This window comes from Podarcis raffonei, chromosome 4 (assembly GCF_027172205.1).
Source record: "Podarcis raffonei isolate rPodRaf1 chromosome 4, rPodRaf1.pri, whole genome shotgun sequence".
Taxonomy (NCBI): domain Eukaryota; kingdom Metazoa; phylum Chordata; class Lepidosauria; order Squamata; family Lacertidae; genus Podarcis; species Podarcis raffonei.
Genome location: NC_070605.1, coordinates 56023186 through 56042340, shown reverse-complemented (window position 1 = coordinate 56042340; position 19155 = coordinate 56023186). Strand labels below are relative to the sequence as shown.

General features: G+C 39.0%; 1 protein-coding gene across 5 annotated transcripts in view; it reads left to right on the top strand.

Annotated features, from left to right (window-relative positions):
• The window catches only part of BRWD1 (bromodomain and WD repeat domain containing 1), a 47523-nt gene extending 28626 nt beyond the window's left edge, over nucleotides 1–18897 (top strand). For 2 of the 5 annotated variants that reach the window (XM_053386727.1, XM_053386731.1), the window contains 15 exons: nucleotides 912–1023; nucleotides 1628–1689; nucleotides 2921–3076; nucleotides 3306–3426; nucleotides 4490–4615; nucleotides 5699–5774; nucleotides 6849–6890; nucleotides 7070–7204; nucleotides 9622–9774; nucleotides 10179–10348; nucleotides 11058–11287; nucleotides 12190–12354; nucleotides 12861–13745; nucleotides 14424–15308; nucleotides 16428–18897. In XM_053386727.1, coding sequence (XP_053242702.1) covers nucleotides 912–1023; nucleotides 1628–1689; nucleotides 2921–3076; nucleotides 3306–3426; nucleotides 4490–4615; nucleotides 5699–5774; nucleotides 6849–6890; nucleotides 7070–7204; nucleotides 9622–9774; nucleotides 10179–10348; nucleotides 11058–11287; nucleotides 12190–12354; nucleotides 12861–13745; nucleotides 14424–15308; nucleotides 16428–17467 — 4358 coding nt within the window. In that variant the 3' untranslated portion in view covers nucleotides 17468–18897. The remainder of the gene's footprint in view (nucleotides 1–911; nucleotides 1024–1627; nucleotides 1690–2920; nucleotides 3077–3305; nucleotides 3427–4489; nucleotides 4616–5698; nucleotides 5775–6848; nucleotides 6891–7069; nucleotides 7205–9621; nucleotides 9775–10178; nucleotides 10349–11057; nucleotides 11288–12189; nucleotides 12355–12860; nucleotides 13746–14423; nucleotides 15309–16427) is intronic. The other 3 variants (XM_053386728.1, XM_053386729.1, XM_053386730.1) reach the window with 3 other exon arrangements.
• Nucleotides 18898–19155: the final 258 nt, after the last annotated feature.

Here is a 19155-nt window from a genome sequence, read left to right as displayed (position 1 = left end):
AGGAATCGAATTTTAATGTTACAGGATCAATGATTTTTCTTTTTTTTAAAATATATTTATTGAGTTTTTCCACCTTTATACATTAAAAATTCAAAAAGAAAACAAAAAAGTTAAAAACACATAAGGTTTACAATCCTTATTTTCAATAACATATTTCCCTGACTTCCCCACCCCTCCCCTTCTTATATTCCAATTCAAATTGTTAATTCAACAAGTTCTTGTCCCCAATTTTTGACCTTTTTATATTTAATTCATTTTTTTTTAAAAAACCAATTTTAACTTATAAACATCAGTGCTCATTCTTAAAACTTTATTCTACAGTCGACCCAACTTCCCTTCCACAAATTCCCCAATTTTCATACTGATAACAAAACAAAATAAAAAAAACAGATTATTATTCTGCACCCTTTGGATTCCCAAACCCCACCCCACCCTTTCCCGGTTTCAATCCCCAACAAATGTCCATCAGTCTTAGTCTACTATCAGCCTAGAGACCTCACGTCCGAGGCTCTTAATTCTCTCTCAATTCCTCTCTGCCGGTTTTTTTGGTAGTCCTTAATATTAAACACCAGATCTCGGAGAAGCTCTATCCCGATAGGGTCCATATTTCTTCCAGCCAGACCTCCATACTTAAAAGTGGAGCCTGAATCTTGTTTCTTACTCCTAGGATCAATGATTTTTCAAACTTTGCAGTAGTGTTTGAATTCAATAACTGTTATAGATAACGTTGATAGTCTACAGATTAAACCTGTGTTGGATCATGTGACTGTCTTATTGTGTTGTGATTGACCATTTGTATAGTGAATGAAACACAGTATTTTAATAGTCACATGTTGCATGTGCAATCCTAGACTAGTTTTAAAAAAAGTTAATGCGGAAGAACTGTATAGCATCTCATGTCTTTCCTACAGATGATCGCTTTCGTTCAATTATTGATGATGCCTGGTGGTTTGGAACAGTCCTGAGCCAAGAGCCATATCAGCCACAATACCCTGACAGCCCCTTTCAGTGTTACAGTGTTAAGTATGTGTTTTTAGCATGGTTATTTGTCTTTGATATTGAAGGTTGCCTTAAAAACAAAAGAGCATTCGTACCTTAACTACTGTTAGTAACCTTTCGAAGGCATGTCAGTGTTTATAATGAACCTAAAGAGGAGGAGGAAAATGAACTCTTACGTTTACCTTTTCCTTTTCTTCTTTGGCTTTTGCATTGAGCAAGAATGTAGATGCAGAGGCAGGCCACAACGCCAGCTTCCCAGCAGCAGTGTCACTGTCACTTATTAAGAGGGAGAAGGACTTGGAGGTTGGGGCTGTGCACGTTTATCGGCAGAGCTCACCCAGTGCTCCCACCAGTGCATCTGCACTGATGTTTGTATGGAGCATGTAAGACAAAAGGATTGTGACTCTCTGAAGTTAAGAGTGGGAGGGTGCAGAGCAACATAAACAGGGAATTTTAAATATATTTTGTTGTTCCCTTTCTGTAATTCTTTCACCATGAGCAAGTTTCCTAAAATCTTTTACCTTAAAATATAACATCAAGTCTGATCATTACTGGGGATTATTTCTGTTTGAAAATACCTTTACATATCTTTTAAAATTATTTTATTTTTGCTTATTTTTTTAAATAGATGGGACAATGGTGAAACTGAAAGACTTAGCCCATGGGACATGGAGCCTATTCCAGACAATGGTATACAAAAATCAGATGATGTCATTTTTTCTGGTTGAACAGACAGACAATAAATGGGTTAGGAGGTCAATAAACAATTGTGGGCTTGTGGGCTTTTGTTCTTCTGCTGCTACCCTTCGGGGAACATAGATGTGAGGGTTGGGCATTGCTAGTTTTTCAGAAACCAGTGATTGAGATTCATGGACGCACCAGACACTTGCGGGCCTTTTTGTCCCTGAGAGAAGGTAATCCACAAAGTTATGCAGTGATGAGCCTGAAAACAAATGTGTACATGAGTTTGCTGTGCTTGCAGGTATATTCTCACTAGATCTGGCTAGTAGATTTTGTGAAGGATCACTACTTGTCAGCATGCGTTCTTATCCCCCGATTTACAGGCAGGAAGATTTCCTGTCTAAACTAAAGATTGGCATATTTGCTCAAGATGGAGCTCCACCAGTAGTTATGCTTTGCAATTATTTAGCAGTTAAGCAGGTTTTGTTTCAATAGCCAGATTTATTATACATAGGCTAGAGCAGGGGTTGGATAGTGTTTTCGAGGTTACCAGCATGAGTTTGACCAAACTGCGGGAGGTAGTGGAGGACAGAGGTGCCTGGCGTGCTCTGGTCCATGGGGTCACGAAGAGTCGGACACGACTAAACAACAACAACAAAGAGCAGGGGTGCCCAAACTTTTTTCAAAGATGGCCAGATTTGATGAAGTAGTTGTTGAGCTTTTTTTAGGATTGAAGTTCCTGAACTTTTTTTAGGATTTTACCCCAGGACATATAATGCCACGGGGGCCGAATTAATTCGATCAGCAGTCCAGATTAGGCCCCCGAAACAGACTTTGGACATGCCTGTGCTAGAGTTTTGGAGCAACCAAGCCCTGGTTTTACCTTATTTTACTTAACTAAGTATCAGATAATTGGACACTGATGTGTTGCCTTGCCCTTTAAGCAAGTGGGCAGCTTACATTTTAGCTGTTGCCTCTATACTGTATCTAGTCTTAAAACAAAGGACCCGTTGAAGTATTTGCAGAACTCCAGATCTAATTTGGACACCTCTTTTAAGGGAATTGATGTTGATAGATCCAAACCTGGATATTCAGTGAACAAAAATCAAACTTACATTATTGTCACGTGCCTGGCTACCTCTGACTTTAAAAGTTTCTATCATAAGAAGTGTAATTTAATGAACTTACTGCATTTTGTTTTGTTCGCCTAATGTCTCCTGTATTGCTTGAAAATAACTAGTTGATCAGCCTGTGGAACTGGGAGCTAGTGTTTCTGTGACTGCTGAAGAGATGGCAAAATTATTATACAAACCTCAAAAGGGAGAATGGCAGGGGAAATCCCAGAGTGAAGAATGTGAACGGATTATCCATGGAATTGATCAGCTTTTGACACTAGGTATGTATCTAGAAATCTGGTACCTTTTCCCCATCATGTTTGTGTAGTGGATTAAAAACTTTGGATTCATACTGCAAATACTCAGACTGTGTTCCTGTCTGACAAGCTTTCTAAAAGGTTGCTTAATCTGTTTTTAATTTCTGAAGGACTGTATGTAAATCCGTGATGTATGTAAATTGAATACATTACTTCAGATGCTTCAACTGTTGTTGTTATTTATTTATTACAGATATTTCAGCAGCATTTGCTGGCCCAGTTGATCTGAATAGGTATCCAAAGTACAGTACAGTAATAGCTTATCCAACAGACCTTTGGACTATCAAAATGAGACTTGTCAACAGGTTTTACAGGTTGGTCTGTGACTGCACTAGAAGGATGATAGCATATCCGTCTTATAAAATTGCTGAAAAGTTAAGCCACATGTAATATTGCATATTTTGGAAATCCTTGGTACGCTCCTTTGCTGAGGTACAGTTCAGATGAGGCAACATTATAACTTCAAACAGGAATTGGATGTTTACTACCCTTAAAATATGGCAGACTTTTGGTTTAGCTGCAATACCACAGTTTTCAGTATTTCTAAATAGCTTTTAGTTACCTACTCATTTAGAATTTAGCATAATATACGTAGTTCACCTCTTACGCAAGGGTTAGGTTCCGGAGGTCCAAGTGCATGCACAAAAACAGGTAAAGCCAGGAAGCCCTGGAAAGGGGCCCTCTGCAAGGTGGATGGCATCCCTGGCCTTGGGGAAGTGATGCAAGTGCTCTAGGACTCTGCAAGAACCCTTGCTCCGCCTTCCTAAAGCCAGGTAAGCCTGCAATCACAGAATTGTGTGGGATAGGTGGAGAAGGGGAAACATGGAGTGTGGGTTTTCCTTCCATTCATTCATTCATTCATTCCCTACCCACCCATGCAAAGCTGTGATGGCGTAAGATGCAGGTTACCTAAATACAGATGCCTGACTGGATCTTTCCTTTCTAGCACAGTGAGAAATAAGCTGTACATGGGAGGGATTTTCTGGTGGCTTGAGTGAAGATAGGGTCACAGTTGTACTATCAAGAAATAGTGGATACAGAATATGTAACTGATAAAAGTAAGCACAGGGTAGGTGGTGATGGAAATGGGAAATAATACCTTCAGGAAGTTTAAAAGTGTGAAGTGTGAATGACACTGATGCACTTTTGCATGAAATGATCATTGTTAAAGAAATTACTAGACTACTGACATGAACATGGAGTATGTCTGGATTCAGTAAGAATAGGACAGTAGCTTGTTAAAACTCCATGATAAATGAAAAGCAATATTTTTTCTACTTAAACATTTCCAGTTTTAGTGACTGAACATTTCCAAATCTAGTTGTTATATGATATTTTTCTCCTGATTAAAACTAATCTGTTTACTATTAAACATAGGAGGCTTTCTGCATTGATTTGGGAAGTAAGATGTCTTGAGAGCAATGCTCGGACCTTCAATGTGCCCAACAGCACTATTGCTAAATCTGCTCAGAAAATCACAGATCAACTCTTAGAATTCATTAGGTAAGCAATATTTCAGGATGAAATATTTTTGGTTTTTCGTTGCTTAAAAGGTAATCAGAATTGTCTTACTTCTGGTCATTGCTTATGACCGTGGTTTACATGTCAATGTTCAGAATAGATACAGTATTCACGGAAGGCTCTTGCCTTCTGTAAACAAGAAGAGGAAGGGAAACATTTTTTTTTGCTTTGCTTTTTTCAAATTCTCCCCTTTTCCTGGTGAATTAGCCACACAGCCATTTTGGGATTCAAGTTGCTTTAGCAGCCCAATCAGGAAACCTCTGATTATTTTGAATGTTCCTCTTTTCTCTCTTGCCATCTTCTCAGCTTCATTTTCCTGCCAGCTGGGCTCACTCCTTCTCTGTCTATTGTGTGTGTTAATTGCTTCATTCTTCTTTTGTCATTCTCTTTCCATTGCCTTTTCTCTTTATGGTATCTTTCTTCCTTTTCATTTTCTATCTTCTGGTAGGTCCCAGCTGTGGCTGTGTGGCTAGTTTGCCATGAAAATGGAACGTTGGTCCCCATGAAGGGGGCTTTTCTGACAGACAACATCACACAGCCATGCTGCAGCCTGTAGTCATTTGCTCACTGGGGCTACACAGGTCTGAAACACAAATATAAGACAAATAACAGTACCTATTTTTCTGGTGCTGTGGTCCAATTGTAGAGGTATATTAACTGAGAAGATCTTTGGGGCTTGGCCAGAACAGAAACTGAGAAGACTGTGAGAGGGAAGGAGTGTCATCTTTAAAATAAATCAGAGGTTTTCTGTGAGGACTCCTAGAACAACACGAACCCAGCAGTGGTTGCTGTGTTATCTACCAGAAAAGGCCCTTTCACAGTAACTGAGCAACATTCTATTCTTTTGTAGATCCTTTGCCACTTCCTACACTATTTCAAAGAGTCCCTGAACCCTCTGAAGTAGATTCATGAGTGTGTACAGGGGACTGCACACAGAAAGGGAAATCTGCTAAAATCACCCTGTTTTTCATTCAAGAAGCCTCTAAGGGTATTAAAGAAATTTCCACAAGTGAAGGCAACAGAACAAGATACAACTTATTGTAACATTACATTTTTATTTTCCAGGAATCCAGATTGTACAGATATTTTTGAGTTGTGCATTGCAACTAACAATGGGGACAGCATTGATCCTGATTATCTGGTAATAAAACCTTATTTCTACCCTGCCTAGATAGCTGCTAGCTCTTCCCGCTTCAGTGATATTTTATTAAGCCCTGCCCTTTCCCTTCACCCTATTAATAATAGTAGAGTAGGCTCAAACTTGTAAGTTCATTGAACAGCAGGGTGGTGTCTGGCGCATTTTCTCTAAATGACAACCTAAGACCCCAAACCCTTGAGTGGAGCTTTCTAACAAAATATTGCTGTGTAGAGTTCTATTTCAGTTACTTCTATTCAACTGCTTCCCCACAATAGTTGGATAGCATTTTTGTGGGATGGGAAGGAATGAGTATGTGGATCTGCTGATGTCCAATCCAGCTACATCAAAATATTGTATGAGCAGTTCTCACTTCTGTATCTGGGGACATAAATTCTCAGTATGAACCTGAAAGTGTCCTATCTAAACAATGTGGTTTTCTATCCTTTTTTATCTCTGCTGTATCCTGCCCCCCACCCCCATCAGTTAACATTCTGTGGTCATGGGGTCGCCATTGGGGTTTCTGCCTCCCTTGCCTTGCCTTAGGTTTTCCCCACAAAGACTTGAGGGAGTTGCCTCTTAGGTGGTGGTGGTGTTTTGTGAAGATTTGTTTATATTCTGGCAACCTCCAGAGTCTGATGGTGAGTAGTTTTGGATAGAAAAGCACAGGAGCAAAAAACATCTGAATCAGTATTAGAAGGAACACTCTAGATCAGGGGTAGGCAACCTAAGGCCCATGGGCTGGATCTGGCCCAATCGCCTTCTCAATCCGGCCTGCGGACGGTCCAGGAATCAGCATGTTTTTACATGAGTAGAATGTGTCCTTTTATTTAAAATGCATCTCTGGGTTATTTGTGGGGCCTGTCTGGTGTTTTATATGAGTAGAATGTGTCCTTTTATTTAACATGCGTCTCTGGGTTATATGTGGGGCATAGGAATTCGTTCATTTCCACACACCCCCACCCCCACCCCCAAAAAATAGTCTAGCCCACCACATGGTCTGAGGGATGGTGGACCGGCCACGGCTGAAAAAGATTGCTGACCCCTGCTCTTGATGAACATTTCTGGTCTGTTTTGTAGGATGATGAAGAGACTGATGTTCCCAGAGCACCTTCGAGAAGAGTAAGTCTGTTTACCTTGACAACAACCTTTGCCCAATCTGTGAGATAGTAGCAGGATTTTTCCATAATACTCCTACATTATACAGATGAATTCTAAATCCTGTGTCCCAGTCTATCCTAAAGGTTTGGCAGTCAGTTCTTCCATGCTACATTTAGAAATACTGTGTTTCTGTTTTAAAGAGTCGGGGCTTGAAGAGGAGACTCAGCTATGATGAAAACACTTGGAAGAAGCAGTGTATGGAACTTGTTAATCTAATTTTCCAGTGTGAAGATTCTGAGCCATTTAGACAACCTGTTGACCTGGATCAATATCCTGTAAGTTCATATCATTATCATCGTCAATATCATTGACGTTCATTTCATATTGCATTTCCAACATTCCTATTACTATGAAAAGAAATGGGCAAGAGTTTTCTTGAGTAGCTTAGGATGAGAGAACCCACACACTCCAATGTCAAATAGTTGCAGAACTGTTTCCAGGGTTCTAACTGTTAAAGTGGCAGGTGGTCCTACCTAGCCAATTCCAGATCAGTCAGGTGGAATAGTGACTACCATTTGGCTTTATGTTAACAGTGACAATAAAGTAAAATAGAATTTGTGTTCAACATATAAGCAGGCTTTGAAATCCCAATCTTATTTATTCTGAGTACTGTAAGGCCTTGAGTATTTCATGGACAATGATTAATGTCAGTTTTGGATGATTATTGATTTAAAATATATCCTGCTTGCTTCAATATATCAAGGTGATTAACAATAAAATTAAAACAATTACAGTGGTGCCTCGCAAGACGAAATTAATTCGTTCCGCAAGTTTTTTCTTCTTGCGAGTTTTTCGTCTTGCGAAGCACGGTTTCCCATAGGAATGCATTGAAAATCAATCAATGCGTTCCTATGGAAACCGCCTTCAGACCAGGTCCGGGGACAGTCTGTCCCCTGACCTCTTCTGAAGGCTGGGGGGGGGGGACAAGGGTTTTTCTTCCCACCGCCAGCCTTCAGAAGGCTGTTCTGAAGGCTGGCGGTGGGAAGAAAAGCCCTTCTCCTCACCTCCCACCCCGCAAGCTCCGGGGACAGGAGGGCTTTCCTCCCGACCACCAGCATTTTAAGATCGCCCGGGACAGCGGAGAAGTCTCCACTGTCCCGGGGGCTTTTAAAATGCTGGGGGTCGGCAGCGAAGGCTTCGCTGCTGCCACCCGCCAGCATTTTAAGATCGCCCGGGACAGCGGAGAAGTCTCCGCTGTCCCGGGAAGGCAGGCGGGGGGGAGCAAAGACTTTTGCCCCCCGCCGGCCTTCAGAAGAGGTCCAGGACCTCTTCTGAAGAGGTCCAGGACCTCTTCTGAAGGCCGGCGGTGGGCCAAAGTCTTTGCTCCCCCCCCGCCTGCCTTCAAAAGCCGTCGGGATAGCGGAGAAACGCGCTGCAGGACCTCTTCTGAAGGCCGGCGGTGGGCGAAAGTCTTTGCTCCCGATGGCCAGCATTTTAAAAGCGGTCCGGGATAGCAGGGAAGCGCGCTGCGCTTTCCCGCTATCCCGGACCGCTTTTAAAATGCTGGCGGTGGGGAGCAAAGCCTTTCGGCCCCCGCCGGCCTCCCTGGACCTCTTCTGAAGGCCGGAGGGGGGCGAAAGGCTTTGCTCCCCACCGCCAGCATTTAAAAGAGGTCCCCGGAGATTTCCCTATGGGCTTTCTTCTTGCGAAGCAAGCCCATAGGGAAATTCGTCTTGCGGAACGACTCAAAAACGGAAAACTCTTTCGTCTTGCGAGTTTTTCGTTTTGCGAGGCGTTCGTCTTGCGAGGCACCACTGTATAACACAAAGCAAAACCACACTAAACCAGCAAAATGAATTTTGAGAGAATAAAGACAGCATTAAAACAATTCATTTAAAACAATCATACCTCAAAAGTCTCACTGAAAAGGAAGATTTTAGTACTTTAGTGGAAGGCCATTAGAATGAGCTCAAGAGGGACGGAATTTAATAGCTTGGGTGCAGCCATTAGGAAGACCCTCTGTGTGGTCCAAACAAGATGTGTGTTGAGACATATGAGAGGATCTCTGTTGAAGGTCATGTTAGGCAGGCAGGTTTATACAGGAAAAAGCATAATTACTCTGATTTAACCTTATCATAATCAAAAGTAGACCCACTAAAATCTATGGGGGTCAACATTGAATGTGATTCAACCCATTGGGAATATTAATTTCCAGTCCTGTCTAGGCCCGCTAATGTTTTTAAATGTTTACAGTGTTCCTTCAGATATTCTACAAAATTAGTCCATTCTTTTTGTCCTAGGCCTAGAATAGCACTGGTGATTTAGTTAGGGTAAAATTTGTAATAAGGGAGATGAATAAATTAGATAAAGATAAAGATACAGAAAAGATAATAGGTAATGAGGGAAACCGGGGAGGGGGGGAGTCTGAGGGTTGAGAACCTCCAAAAGATAATGTTTTGTTGTGTTGATATGAATGTAAAATGTAAGAAAAAAAAATCCTTAAAATAGTTAAAAAGGGAATATTAATTTCCAAATCTGTGTTCAAGATGCTTGGCCAAAGTTGACAAATATAGTTGTTTCTTTTCAGTCCCTAGGAAAATGTATGTTAAAGTCACTGGGATCATTTAGCACAAAGTGTGCTCCTGTTTTGTTTTCTTTTAAATGGATTTCAGGTTTACATATCTGTGTATAAGAAACTTCACCCCATTCACCACATCTTAAATAATCGAGTTATTTGGATGTCTTTATTTAGGACTACCGGGAAATTATAGACACACCGATGGACTTTGGGACTGTGAAGGAGACATTAGAAGCTGGGAACTATGACACTCCAATGGAACTTTGCAAAGATATTAGATTAGTATTTAGCAATGCTAAAGCATACACTCCAAACAAAAGATCCAAGGTAATGTTTCTCTGCCATTTACCTAATTTGTGAAATCAAGGGGGAGAAAGGAAGAAAACAAGTGTCCAAAAAGAAACTGATCACCCTATATGTTATATAATTGCAAATCCTGTCTCTGAATTAAAGGCTGCACTCCTAAGTAAATTTGCATAGGATTTCTGCCTTAATGAACATATTTCATTAAACTAGATTTTTTTAAAGTGTATGGTCCTGTGTTGTGTGTAGTAGAAAGTACAGTTAGTACATAAATCTTTCATAATTTTTGTTCACTGCTTGAATATTTTGTATTAAGCAGTTTATAAACTCTTAAAATAATAGTAATAAAATTTTACAATTGGATCACCAAATGCAAGTGTCTTAAACTTTTTTTAAAAATAAAAACTAACATTTCTTTTGCAATCTAGATATATAGTATGACATTGAGATTATCTGCACTGCTTGAGGAAAAAATGAGGAGAATTATCTCTGACTTCAGAACTGGACAAAAATACAATGAAAGATTGCGGAGAAGTCAGAGGCACAATAGGAGGCTGCAAAGTCGAAGTAAATTACAGCAATCTACCAAAACACTCAGGTAAATCTTCTTCAGTCTGAGGGTGTTCTTCATTGGCAAAAGCTATTTGAGGATGTGATTGAGATGTGAATATTTCAGTCCTGTAATGCACCCTTGTCTTAGAGGAGAAGTAAAAAGGCATAGGTTTGTGCTGCTAGATAAACCATGTAAATCAGTTCATCTGATTAACTTGAGGTTTTTGACTGATGGAAGGAGCATAGTTTCAGTGTAGTTTTGGATACTTTCAAAGGTTGTGCAATGGGAGTTGACCTCCTCCTCCCCCCTCTCCCCTGAAGATTCTCAAAATCTGCTCTGGATTCTGGCATATAGTGCTTCTCACATGTTTGATATGTTGAGGGACATACTACTACTATGTTGAGGTACATTTCTACTAAAATGAGCTTTCAAGGTAATTTCATATTAAAAGAATATAAAATGCCAACAGAATTTAAAGGATTTAAAACTTAAAAAAAAATATGACAAAAGTGCAGTGCTGCTATTATACTGGTTAAAAGGTTTAAATATGATAAAATGAACATGTACATTGCTATGTTATAGGTGAGGCTTTCAGTTTGAGTACTTTGCATTGATTGTGTTGCATATTAAAATTAACTGAATACTCGTTAAGAAGCATTTTAACGAGGGGAAAAGTACCACTGAAATAAAACTTAATTTTATAAAATGCAACCATATTCATGGACTGCATATTGTTTTCCTCCTGTTTGTCAAGAAATGGAAAGCAGAAGCAGTGTAAATCTCAGGGTAAAATTCAGTCTGAGCCAGAAGATTCTTCTAACCAAAATACCTCAAGCAGAAAGTCGTGTGTTACAAACCATAAAATGTATGCTGGCACCTCCAGCCGCAATGTTGCCGGCATATCTTCTGATTCCGCCTCATCATTTGGGAAAAATGCACGAACAAGGAGCACATCTGTAGCACACAGTTCTGCATTGTCATCAGGTGAGTGATCAGTTTGTGGGGAAATGGTTAAAAGAAACTTTTCTCTCTAATTGTAAATACACCCTTTGTCTTGCGGTTTAAAATTGCTCTCAACTCAAGCAGACATAACCTTAATGATATTAAGGTAATCAGACCATCCATACAAAATTCTGTCATTTTCTAGGTATTCTTACCTTTGGCATATTGAACTTTAATTTTTTATGCTGTACATCTTTTTGTGAACTGTAAAGTGGAAGTGCAGCTTCACATTTCTTAAATGTATACTTCTTCTGCATTTCTTAATGTACTTTGTCTTTTGACACAAGCTTTTGGCCATGTTGCTGAGCAGATGGGAGATGCTTTAGAATGTTGAGAACGGAAAAATAGAATTTGATTGACTTAAGAATACCAAGAGTAATATGGAACAGTTTGAACGCATTGTCATATCTGCAGTTCCTAGACATTAGAACTGAACCCTGTGATCATCATCTGAGGCCTTTCTTCATGTGCCCCTCCACGAAAGGTCTGGAGGTTGCAACATGAGAACGGATCTTTTCTGCGGTGGCTCCCCATTTGTGGAATGCTCTACCCAGCGGGGCTCATCTACTGCCTTTATTACATATCTTTAGATGCTAGGCAAAAGCTTTTCTCTATAGCCAGGCACTTTGACTGATTAAACAATCTATGGCCTTTAAAATGTCTTTGTGGATGTGGGGTTATTGGTTTGTTATTTCTTTGTGTTCTTATTTTCTATTTTTGTGTTGTAAACTGCCCTGTGATCTTCGAATGAAGGACTGTATACTACTACTACTACTACTACTACTACTACTAATAATAATAATAATAATAATATAAAATATCTTTGAAGAAAAGGGGAAATCTGTTTTGAAGTCTTACTAGCATACAATTATTTACCTTTCCAGAAAGTGAGCTGGACCACTCAACAACAGCTTCATCTTCAAGTAGTTCAGAGGAAAGCAAAGAAAGTTCTGCAGAAATCTCATCCCCTATAGTACATAATGGAATATCCAGGAAAAGAAGTGATTTCAGAGTTACTAGAAACAGAGTCTATCAGCAAAAGCAAATGGGTAAGAGTAATTCAGCTAATGTTCATTGCAGAAGTTGGGTCACTGCTTCCATTATTCCCAAGTGTATAGTTATGAATTTACTTTGAAATCTACTTTAGATTGGCACAATTGAGATCCTCAAGGTATCTTAATGGCAACAAAAATAAAGAAATATAAAACCAGCACATAAACAATGTTTCTAAACTATCAAAAACAATAATATTAAAAGCAATAATCCTGGTAGATAATGGAGATGCCATAGTGCACAGTAGTATACAGTTGCTACTCAAATGGTTATCCAGAATATTGAGCTTTAACTAGCTTTCTAAAAATGCAAGTAACTCTGGCAGGTCTGCCTGGGGAAAATGCTCACCTAATGAAGAGTTTCCAGGGAACACATTTCATTCAGTAAGCGGGACCTGTGTGTATTGTTCCAGAGCTTTGCATGGTTCTGAGCTTAGTGACAGGCAAATTGTACACATTTTAAAATGTTCAACATAAGTAAACCTCCTCACTTTTGTGTCTAGCTTATCAAGAGAATGGAAATAGCCAAAGAACTACCAGAAAAAGAATATCTGAAAGAGAAATGGATAATTCAAAAGAGCTGTATGAGACTTTTTGTAACAGATCTGGAAGGCACAGAAAAGTTCCACGTAGAAGTGCTACTGTAGCAGCTAATAAATTAAGACTGATGAGTGATGTAGAAGAGGAGCTATCCAGTTCAGAAAGTGTTGGTATTGGAGGCAAAAACAGAAAACTGCCTCATCGCAATGCTTCTGCTGCAGCCAGAAAAGTATTGCTAAATGACTCTGAGGAAAGTTCCATACAGTCTGAAAGTGACAAGGAAGTAGAAGAATCTAACCGAAGGAAAACCTTCAAAGCTGGTTCAGGTGCTGTTGCTGTTCGAAAAAAGCATGCTAGTGAATCTGATAGTGGGAGCTCAGATTCTGAAAATAGTGTGCAAAAAACACTAAAGGGTTGTCACATTAATGGCCAGAAGCAGTCACAAAGAGCTACCCACTGTGCATCTCCAAAAATAAAATCCCCTGTTGAATTTTCAGAAGATGACTCAGAGGATGGGAGCATTGAGAAAGCTTCTTACCAGTTACCTTCTGCATCCAGAAGTAATAACAGAAATATCTCTGAGGCAGATTCTGAACCAGAGAAATGCAACGGTTTAGAAAAACAAACCTGTAAAAGAGTACCAACTCATTTCAAGAAAGCTAAGGTATTAAGTGACTCGGATGAAGGACTGGAGTCAGGGAAAGAGGATGAGCGTGTCACTTTTTCAGAGAGCAGAGGGTCTTCTAAGATGTCAAGACTACCCAAAGATAGCTCCAGGTGCTCATCTGATTTAGAGTCTGGAACTGATAGCAGCAACTCAACAAAAAGAAGGAAAAACACCAGGAAAGGTGATGTATTTTAAATGTATAAAATGTGATTTAATGCACATTCCAGATTTAAAAAGCTTTTCCCTTGTAGCTGCTCTAAGTGAAACTATCCAGTATTCAGCAGAGTTTGAATTTTGATGAATAAAATATATCTAGATCATAATCTGGGATTTAAGCAGCACAACAGTTCTCAAGATAGCAATCCTGGTTGCTCCTAGTCACTAACTATTGCAGGCATGGTTGATTTAAAAGACCTTGCTTAATTGAATTTTGTTTTGAAGTAGTACATGCTATGTAATATTAAACTGAAGATATAGAACTTGTTTCTTAAAAGTCAAATATCTGGGGTGCTGTCCAGTTGCGGCATCCTACTGATACAAATGGAACTTCTATTTCTCCCTGAAAACTCCTCTCCTAAATCTGTTCTTTAGAAGCCTTTGAGAACACTTTGTTAGCTCAAGCACTAAAGTTTGTGGAACACTGAGTGTAACATGGGGCTGATTTGTTCGTGTGGATGTGGATTAATGACAGGTGGATTATATCTGACCGTCAGATGTATGCATGTACTAGCTGCTTAACTTTAATAAGTAGTCTGTAAATGTACAATTTTTTCAATGAAACTAGCTTTTGTTAATGTTTAATATTGTGCTATACATGCCAGGTCTGCTTTTATATAATAATCTTTGCATGCCTTTATAGAATGTGTCATCCAAGAGAATGGGTGCAGACGTTCTGCCAGGAAAAGGAGGCATGAAAGTGATTGTCAAGAAGAGGGAGTTTATAAAATACAAAATAGCAACCATCACGGTTACCGAAGATTGCCTCGTAAAAGTGCTACTGTGGCAGCTTATAAACTGAGGAACATAAATGATGTGGAAACCAGAGGCTTTGAAAATGATGAAAAGCTGAACCATCACAATGCAGTTTCTACAACTAGGAAGTCAAACAGTTCAGGGGATGGAGACCAACAGTCTGAAGAAAAAAATAGGAGATATAGCAGAAGAAAGTGTCGTCAGACTGAGTCAGCTGTTTCTGCTAAGAGATATGATAGTGAGTCTGAAAATAGTTCAGATTCTGATAGTGCTTTAAGAAGAAACAGGCATGTTAAAGCCCATGGGCGCAAGCATAGAACTGTTTGTGATGAATCCCCTAATATAAAACCCAGGGTGGAAGTTTCCGAAAATAACCCCAAAAGCCATATGCCAAAGGGCAGAAGTCTTGATAAACCTTCTATATATTTGCATAGTACTGTAGCCAGTTATGAATCTGAACTAGATTCTGAGTTAGACCAATGCAGTGAGGAGGTTAAGAAGAAGCATGACTCTCGGAAGACTGTAGATTCTTCTAGTAAATCAAAAGACAAAAATCGCAGCAAAGCCACTGCAAAATCTGATGTAGAACATAGAGAGGATGGAACAGACTCTCTGCCAGAAACCAAGGAACTTTCAAGAAAGCCCAAATATAAATCCACAGTGGACTCCAGTTGTACTTCTGATTTGGAAATTGAATCCTGCTCCAATAGTAGTGATGCCACAACAGAGCAACACAAGAAACAGAAACGAAAGAGAGAAGCTGTTAGAAAAGGTAATGTTTCTTGTACTAATATATTTTAAATATATATTTTAAATATATAATATAAATAATATATATATATATATATATATATATATATATATATATGGTAAGGCTAACACTGTTGGGAGCCAATGGACCTCTTAAAGCACTAGCTGGAAATAAAGTGCAATGGCTTGTGTTTAAAATATATAAGGTAAAGGGACCCCCTGACCATTAGGTCCAGTTGTGACCGACTCTGGGGTTGTGGCGCTCATCTCGCTTTATTGGCCGAGGGAGCTGGCGTACAGCTTCCAGGTCATGTGGCCAGCATGACTAAGCCGCTTCTGGCAAACCAGAGCAGCGCACGGAAATGCCATTTACCTTCCCGTTGGAGTGGTACCTATTTATCTACTTGCACTTTGAGATGCTTTTGAACTGCTAGGTTGGCAGGAGCAGGGACCGAGCAACAGGAGCTCACCCCGTCGCGGGGATTCGAACTGCTGACCTTCTGATCGGCAAGTCCTAGGCTCTGTGGTTTAACCCATAAAGTCTGTTTAAAACAGTATCAGCATTGCAAAAACAGTGTCAAACATAAAAACTATTGGGGTATGTAGAACCCTACAGTATTTATAGAAGAGAAGGCAAAACAAACAAAGAAAATGCCTAGGTGAAATACTGAGCTTTATAGAAAATGGCAATGATCTGGTGTACTGAAATAGATTAAAAGAGTCTCCTTATTGGTCAAAATAAGAAATAAGTTTTGCAAGTTCATCCTGAATGATAAAGAATTAGAAAGTTAAAGAAATGCATGCCATGCTAACAGTGTAGTCTTATGCATGTCTACTCAGAAGTAAGTTTCATTGAGTTCCATGCTCCTAGGGACGTGTGTATGGGATTATTGGTGGGTACTTGCTGCCCTAGGCAGTGTGAAGTGTTTATAACATTAAAAGTCTGCTTAGAACTTTCATTATTAAAAATATTTTAATGGTGCTTAAATTTCACAGTTGTACTGTTATCCTATTTAATAGAGTTTGGTTTTGAATTATTATATATATTATATATAATATATATTATATATATCATTTGTCTAAATGCACTCATTTCTGTTGGGAATAAAGTATTTTGAAATTTAAAACTTTTCTCTTGTAGAATCAACCCGAGTTATAAGGCAAAGTCCAGTATTACTCCGGAACAGGAAGAATTGCAGAAATTCTGCAGAATTGAATAGTGAAACGAACAATATCAAAACCCCTAATGGAAAGAAAATCCCACGCCGTAGTGCTACTGTGGCTGCAAGCAAAATCAAGCTAATTAGTGATGCCAAGGAAGAGTTCTCAAGTTCAGAAGTTAGATACCCTAAAAGCAGGTACAGAAAATTGCCTCATCGCAATGCCTCTGCTGCGGCCAGAAAGATGATATTGGATGTTGCACCTTCACCCTCTGAAAGTGAAGCAGAACTAAAGGAAAGTGAGCTCAGACAGAAACAGTTTCAGACCTCCTCTTACAGAGCTAAAAAATCTAGCAGAGAACCAGAGCAGAAGCATTTGGACTCTGAAGTAGAAAGTGTAGTGGAACAAAAGAGCAGACAGAGCAGAGCCCCAAGGAGACGGTCTCTCACACCTGTGCCTAAAACAGTTCCTAAAAGGAAAAAACGCGCAGTAGAATTTTCTGAAGATGAATCCTCCAGCAGCATGTCTGCAGAGCACATAGATTCAAGCCAGCCACTACTTTCTGATAACCATAATGTTTCCAAATTGGAAAAAGATGATAGTGATAGAAATATGAGTACGACAGAGACTGGAAAAGGAGAGAGAAAACAAAGAAGTTATTTGTCAAAAAACCGTGGAACTTCAAGGAACTCAAAACCGGAACCTGATGGCAGTTCCAATTATTCTTCTGCTTCAGAATCTCAAACAGACTCAAAAAATATTGACAGTAGGAGAACTAGAAAGACAAAAAAGAGGAAAAGGAAAGCCATTTCAATAGATGACACTTTAAATGATGGCTTTTCTGAACCTTCCAAAATACCGCAGAGAAGGAAACGGCCAAAAGCGAATGAAGAGAATGATTCTGAGGAATTGGACTATACCAAGTATAAAAGAGGGAATCGACGTTCCAAAATTAGAACTAGAAATGGGGGCAGGAGAACTGTAAGATATGCAGATGATGAAGATGACTGTGAAATGTAACCTTGACAGGAAAATCTAGCCCACTTTCCTTTTGCTAGTGATACTAGCAAGACGTTGAATCTTCTCTTCCTCTAATTCAGGGAATATATTTATATTTTTCTATGAAAAAGTTAAATGTGGAGGCTCTCCTTTTCATAATATGACTTGCACATGCCTGCCTATGTAGCAGCATTTAGCACATATGCCAAAATGTGCCTCATTGTAAGGGGCAAACTTTTGTCTTCAGTGGTATTTTGCTAAATATAGTAAGTGGTGGGAGGGGGCTGAATAAAACATTAGGCAAACACAGCTTAAAAGCTGTTTGTTTAGACAGTATTATGGTGCTGCAGACACTACCTATGTCTTACCATATTAGCGTGTTTAAAGAACAGATGAATGAACAGCCTGGCGTTTTAAGAACCCGTATATCAGTGACAGACTAGCCTCTCATACTGTATATTGTAAACAACTTAAAAGTGGTTACTGATTTAAAAACACACATCAGATATATGATAAATAGGCACCCAAAGTAACAACCTGTTAAAATGAGTGGTGCTATGGATTTCTGAAAAACACAGCTTGAACTAATCGGTAATTAAGGGGGATAAAACACTTCCTGATTTTATAAATATGTCAATAAAAAGCTTTGCTGTCAGATATGTGGCTTCCATACTGTAAATTTGAGACCATTAGAATACAGGTGACCACTTGAGCCTAAGATTTTTCTTTGTGTGAATTTTTGTTACAAAACAAGCAAAAACTTAAGTTAGGCTTTTTTTATTCAAAATGGATTAAAACTTTTAATGCTCAGAGTGCTAGTATTTAAGGTGTTTTTGCTAAAGTTTGATGCCTAATTCCTTAAGATATAATTATTTATAACTTAGATAATTGGTGCACTTAAGCCACCCCAGCTCCTGATTTATTTTTTTTCAAAGTAAAGCACCTTCATGTTGGTGGTGTTTAGGTTGGCACTGTTGGAAACAAAAGTAATTTCACTTCATTATTGTATATCAAGAATGGAAGTAAATAGTAATACCACCCCATTTGGATTACCTTCTCTAGGATGTTATTTAAACTTCTTCCCCTTCCTGGGAAGTGATCTGTTTGCTTTGTATGACCCCCATTTGTTCTAATTCTGTGAAAATTCTGTATAAGTATACCAGGTATTTAATTTGTCTCTGTGGGTTTCTTGAAGTTTTATTTTGATAACTATTAATTCAGGGTTGTATGCGGGTTGTTGTTTTTTTAAAAAATGAAACAAAACCCTGAACTACTGTCCTAGAAAGCTGGTTTTTTGTCTTCCACTTCTTGATTTCTCAAGGTAAAACTCTGGATAACATGGTTTGTCTATTAATAAAAGACTCCTAGTGATCAAAGTTCTTTATTTTTGTATGTTTAGTTAGAAACTGTACTTGATATGGATAAACTTGCACATTCTGTGTTTAAATGAAGCTTCTTTGGAGTAGATTTGTTTGTTTAGAATCCTTTCCTCCTGGCCATATGAAATCCTAGTTTCTTCATTCCAAAGTTTTGCATAATGGTATGTCTGTGACCAATCTTCCATATTAGTTCAAGTAAATGACACCTGCCAACCATTCATTGTAGCTGCCAGAGGGGCCAGATGCCCCAAGGGTTCTGATGTCACTAAAGTAAAGCATACATCAAGAGTTGCAAGCTTGTGGATTATTCATAGAATCATATAATTGTAG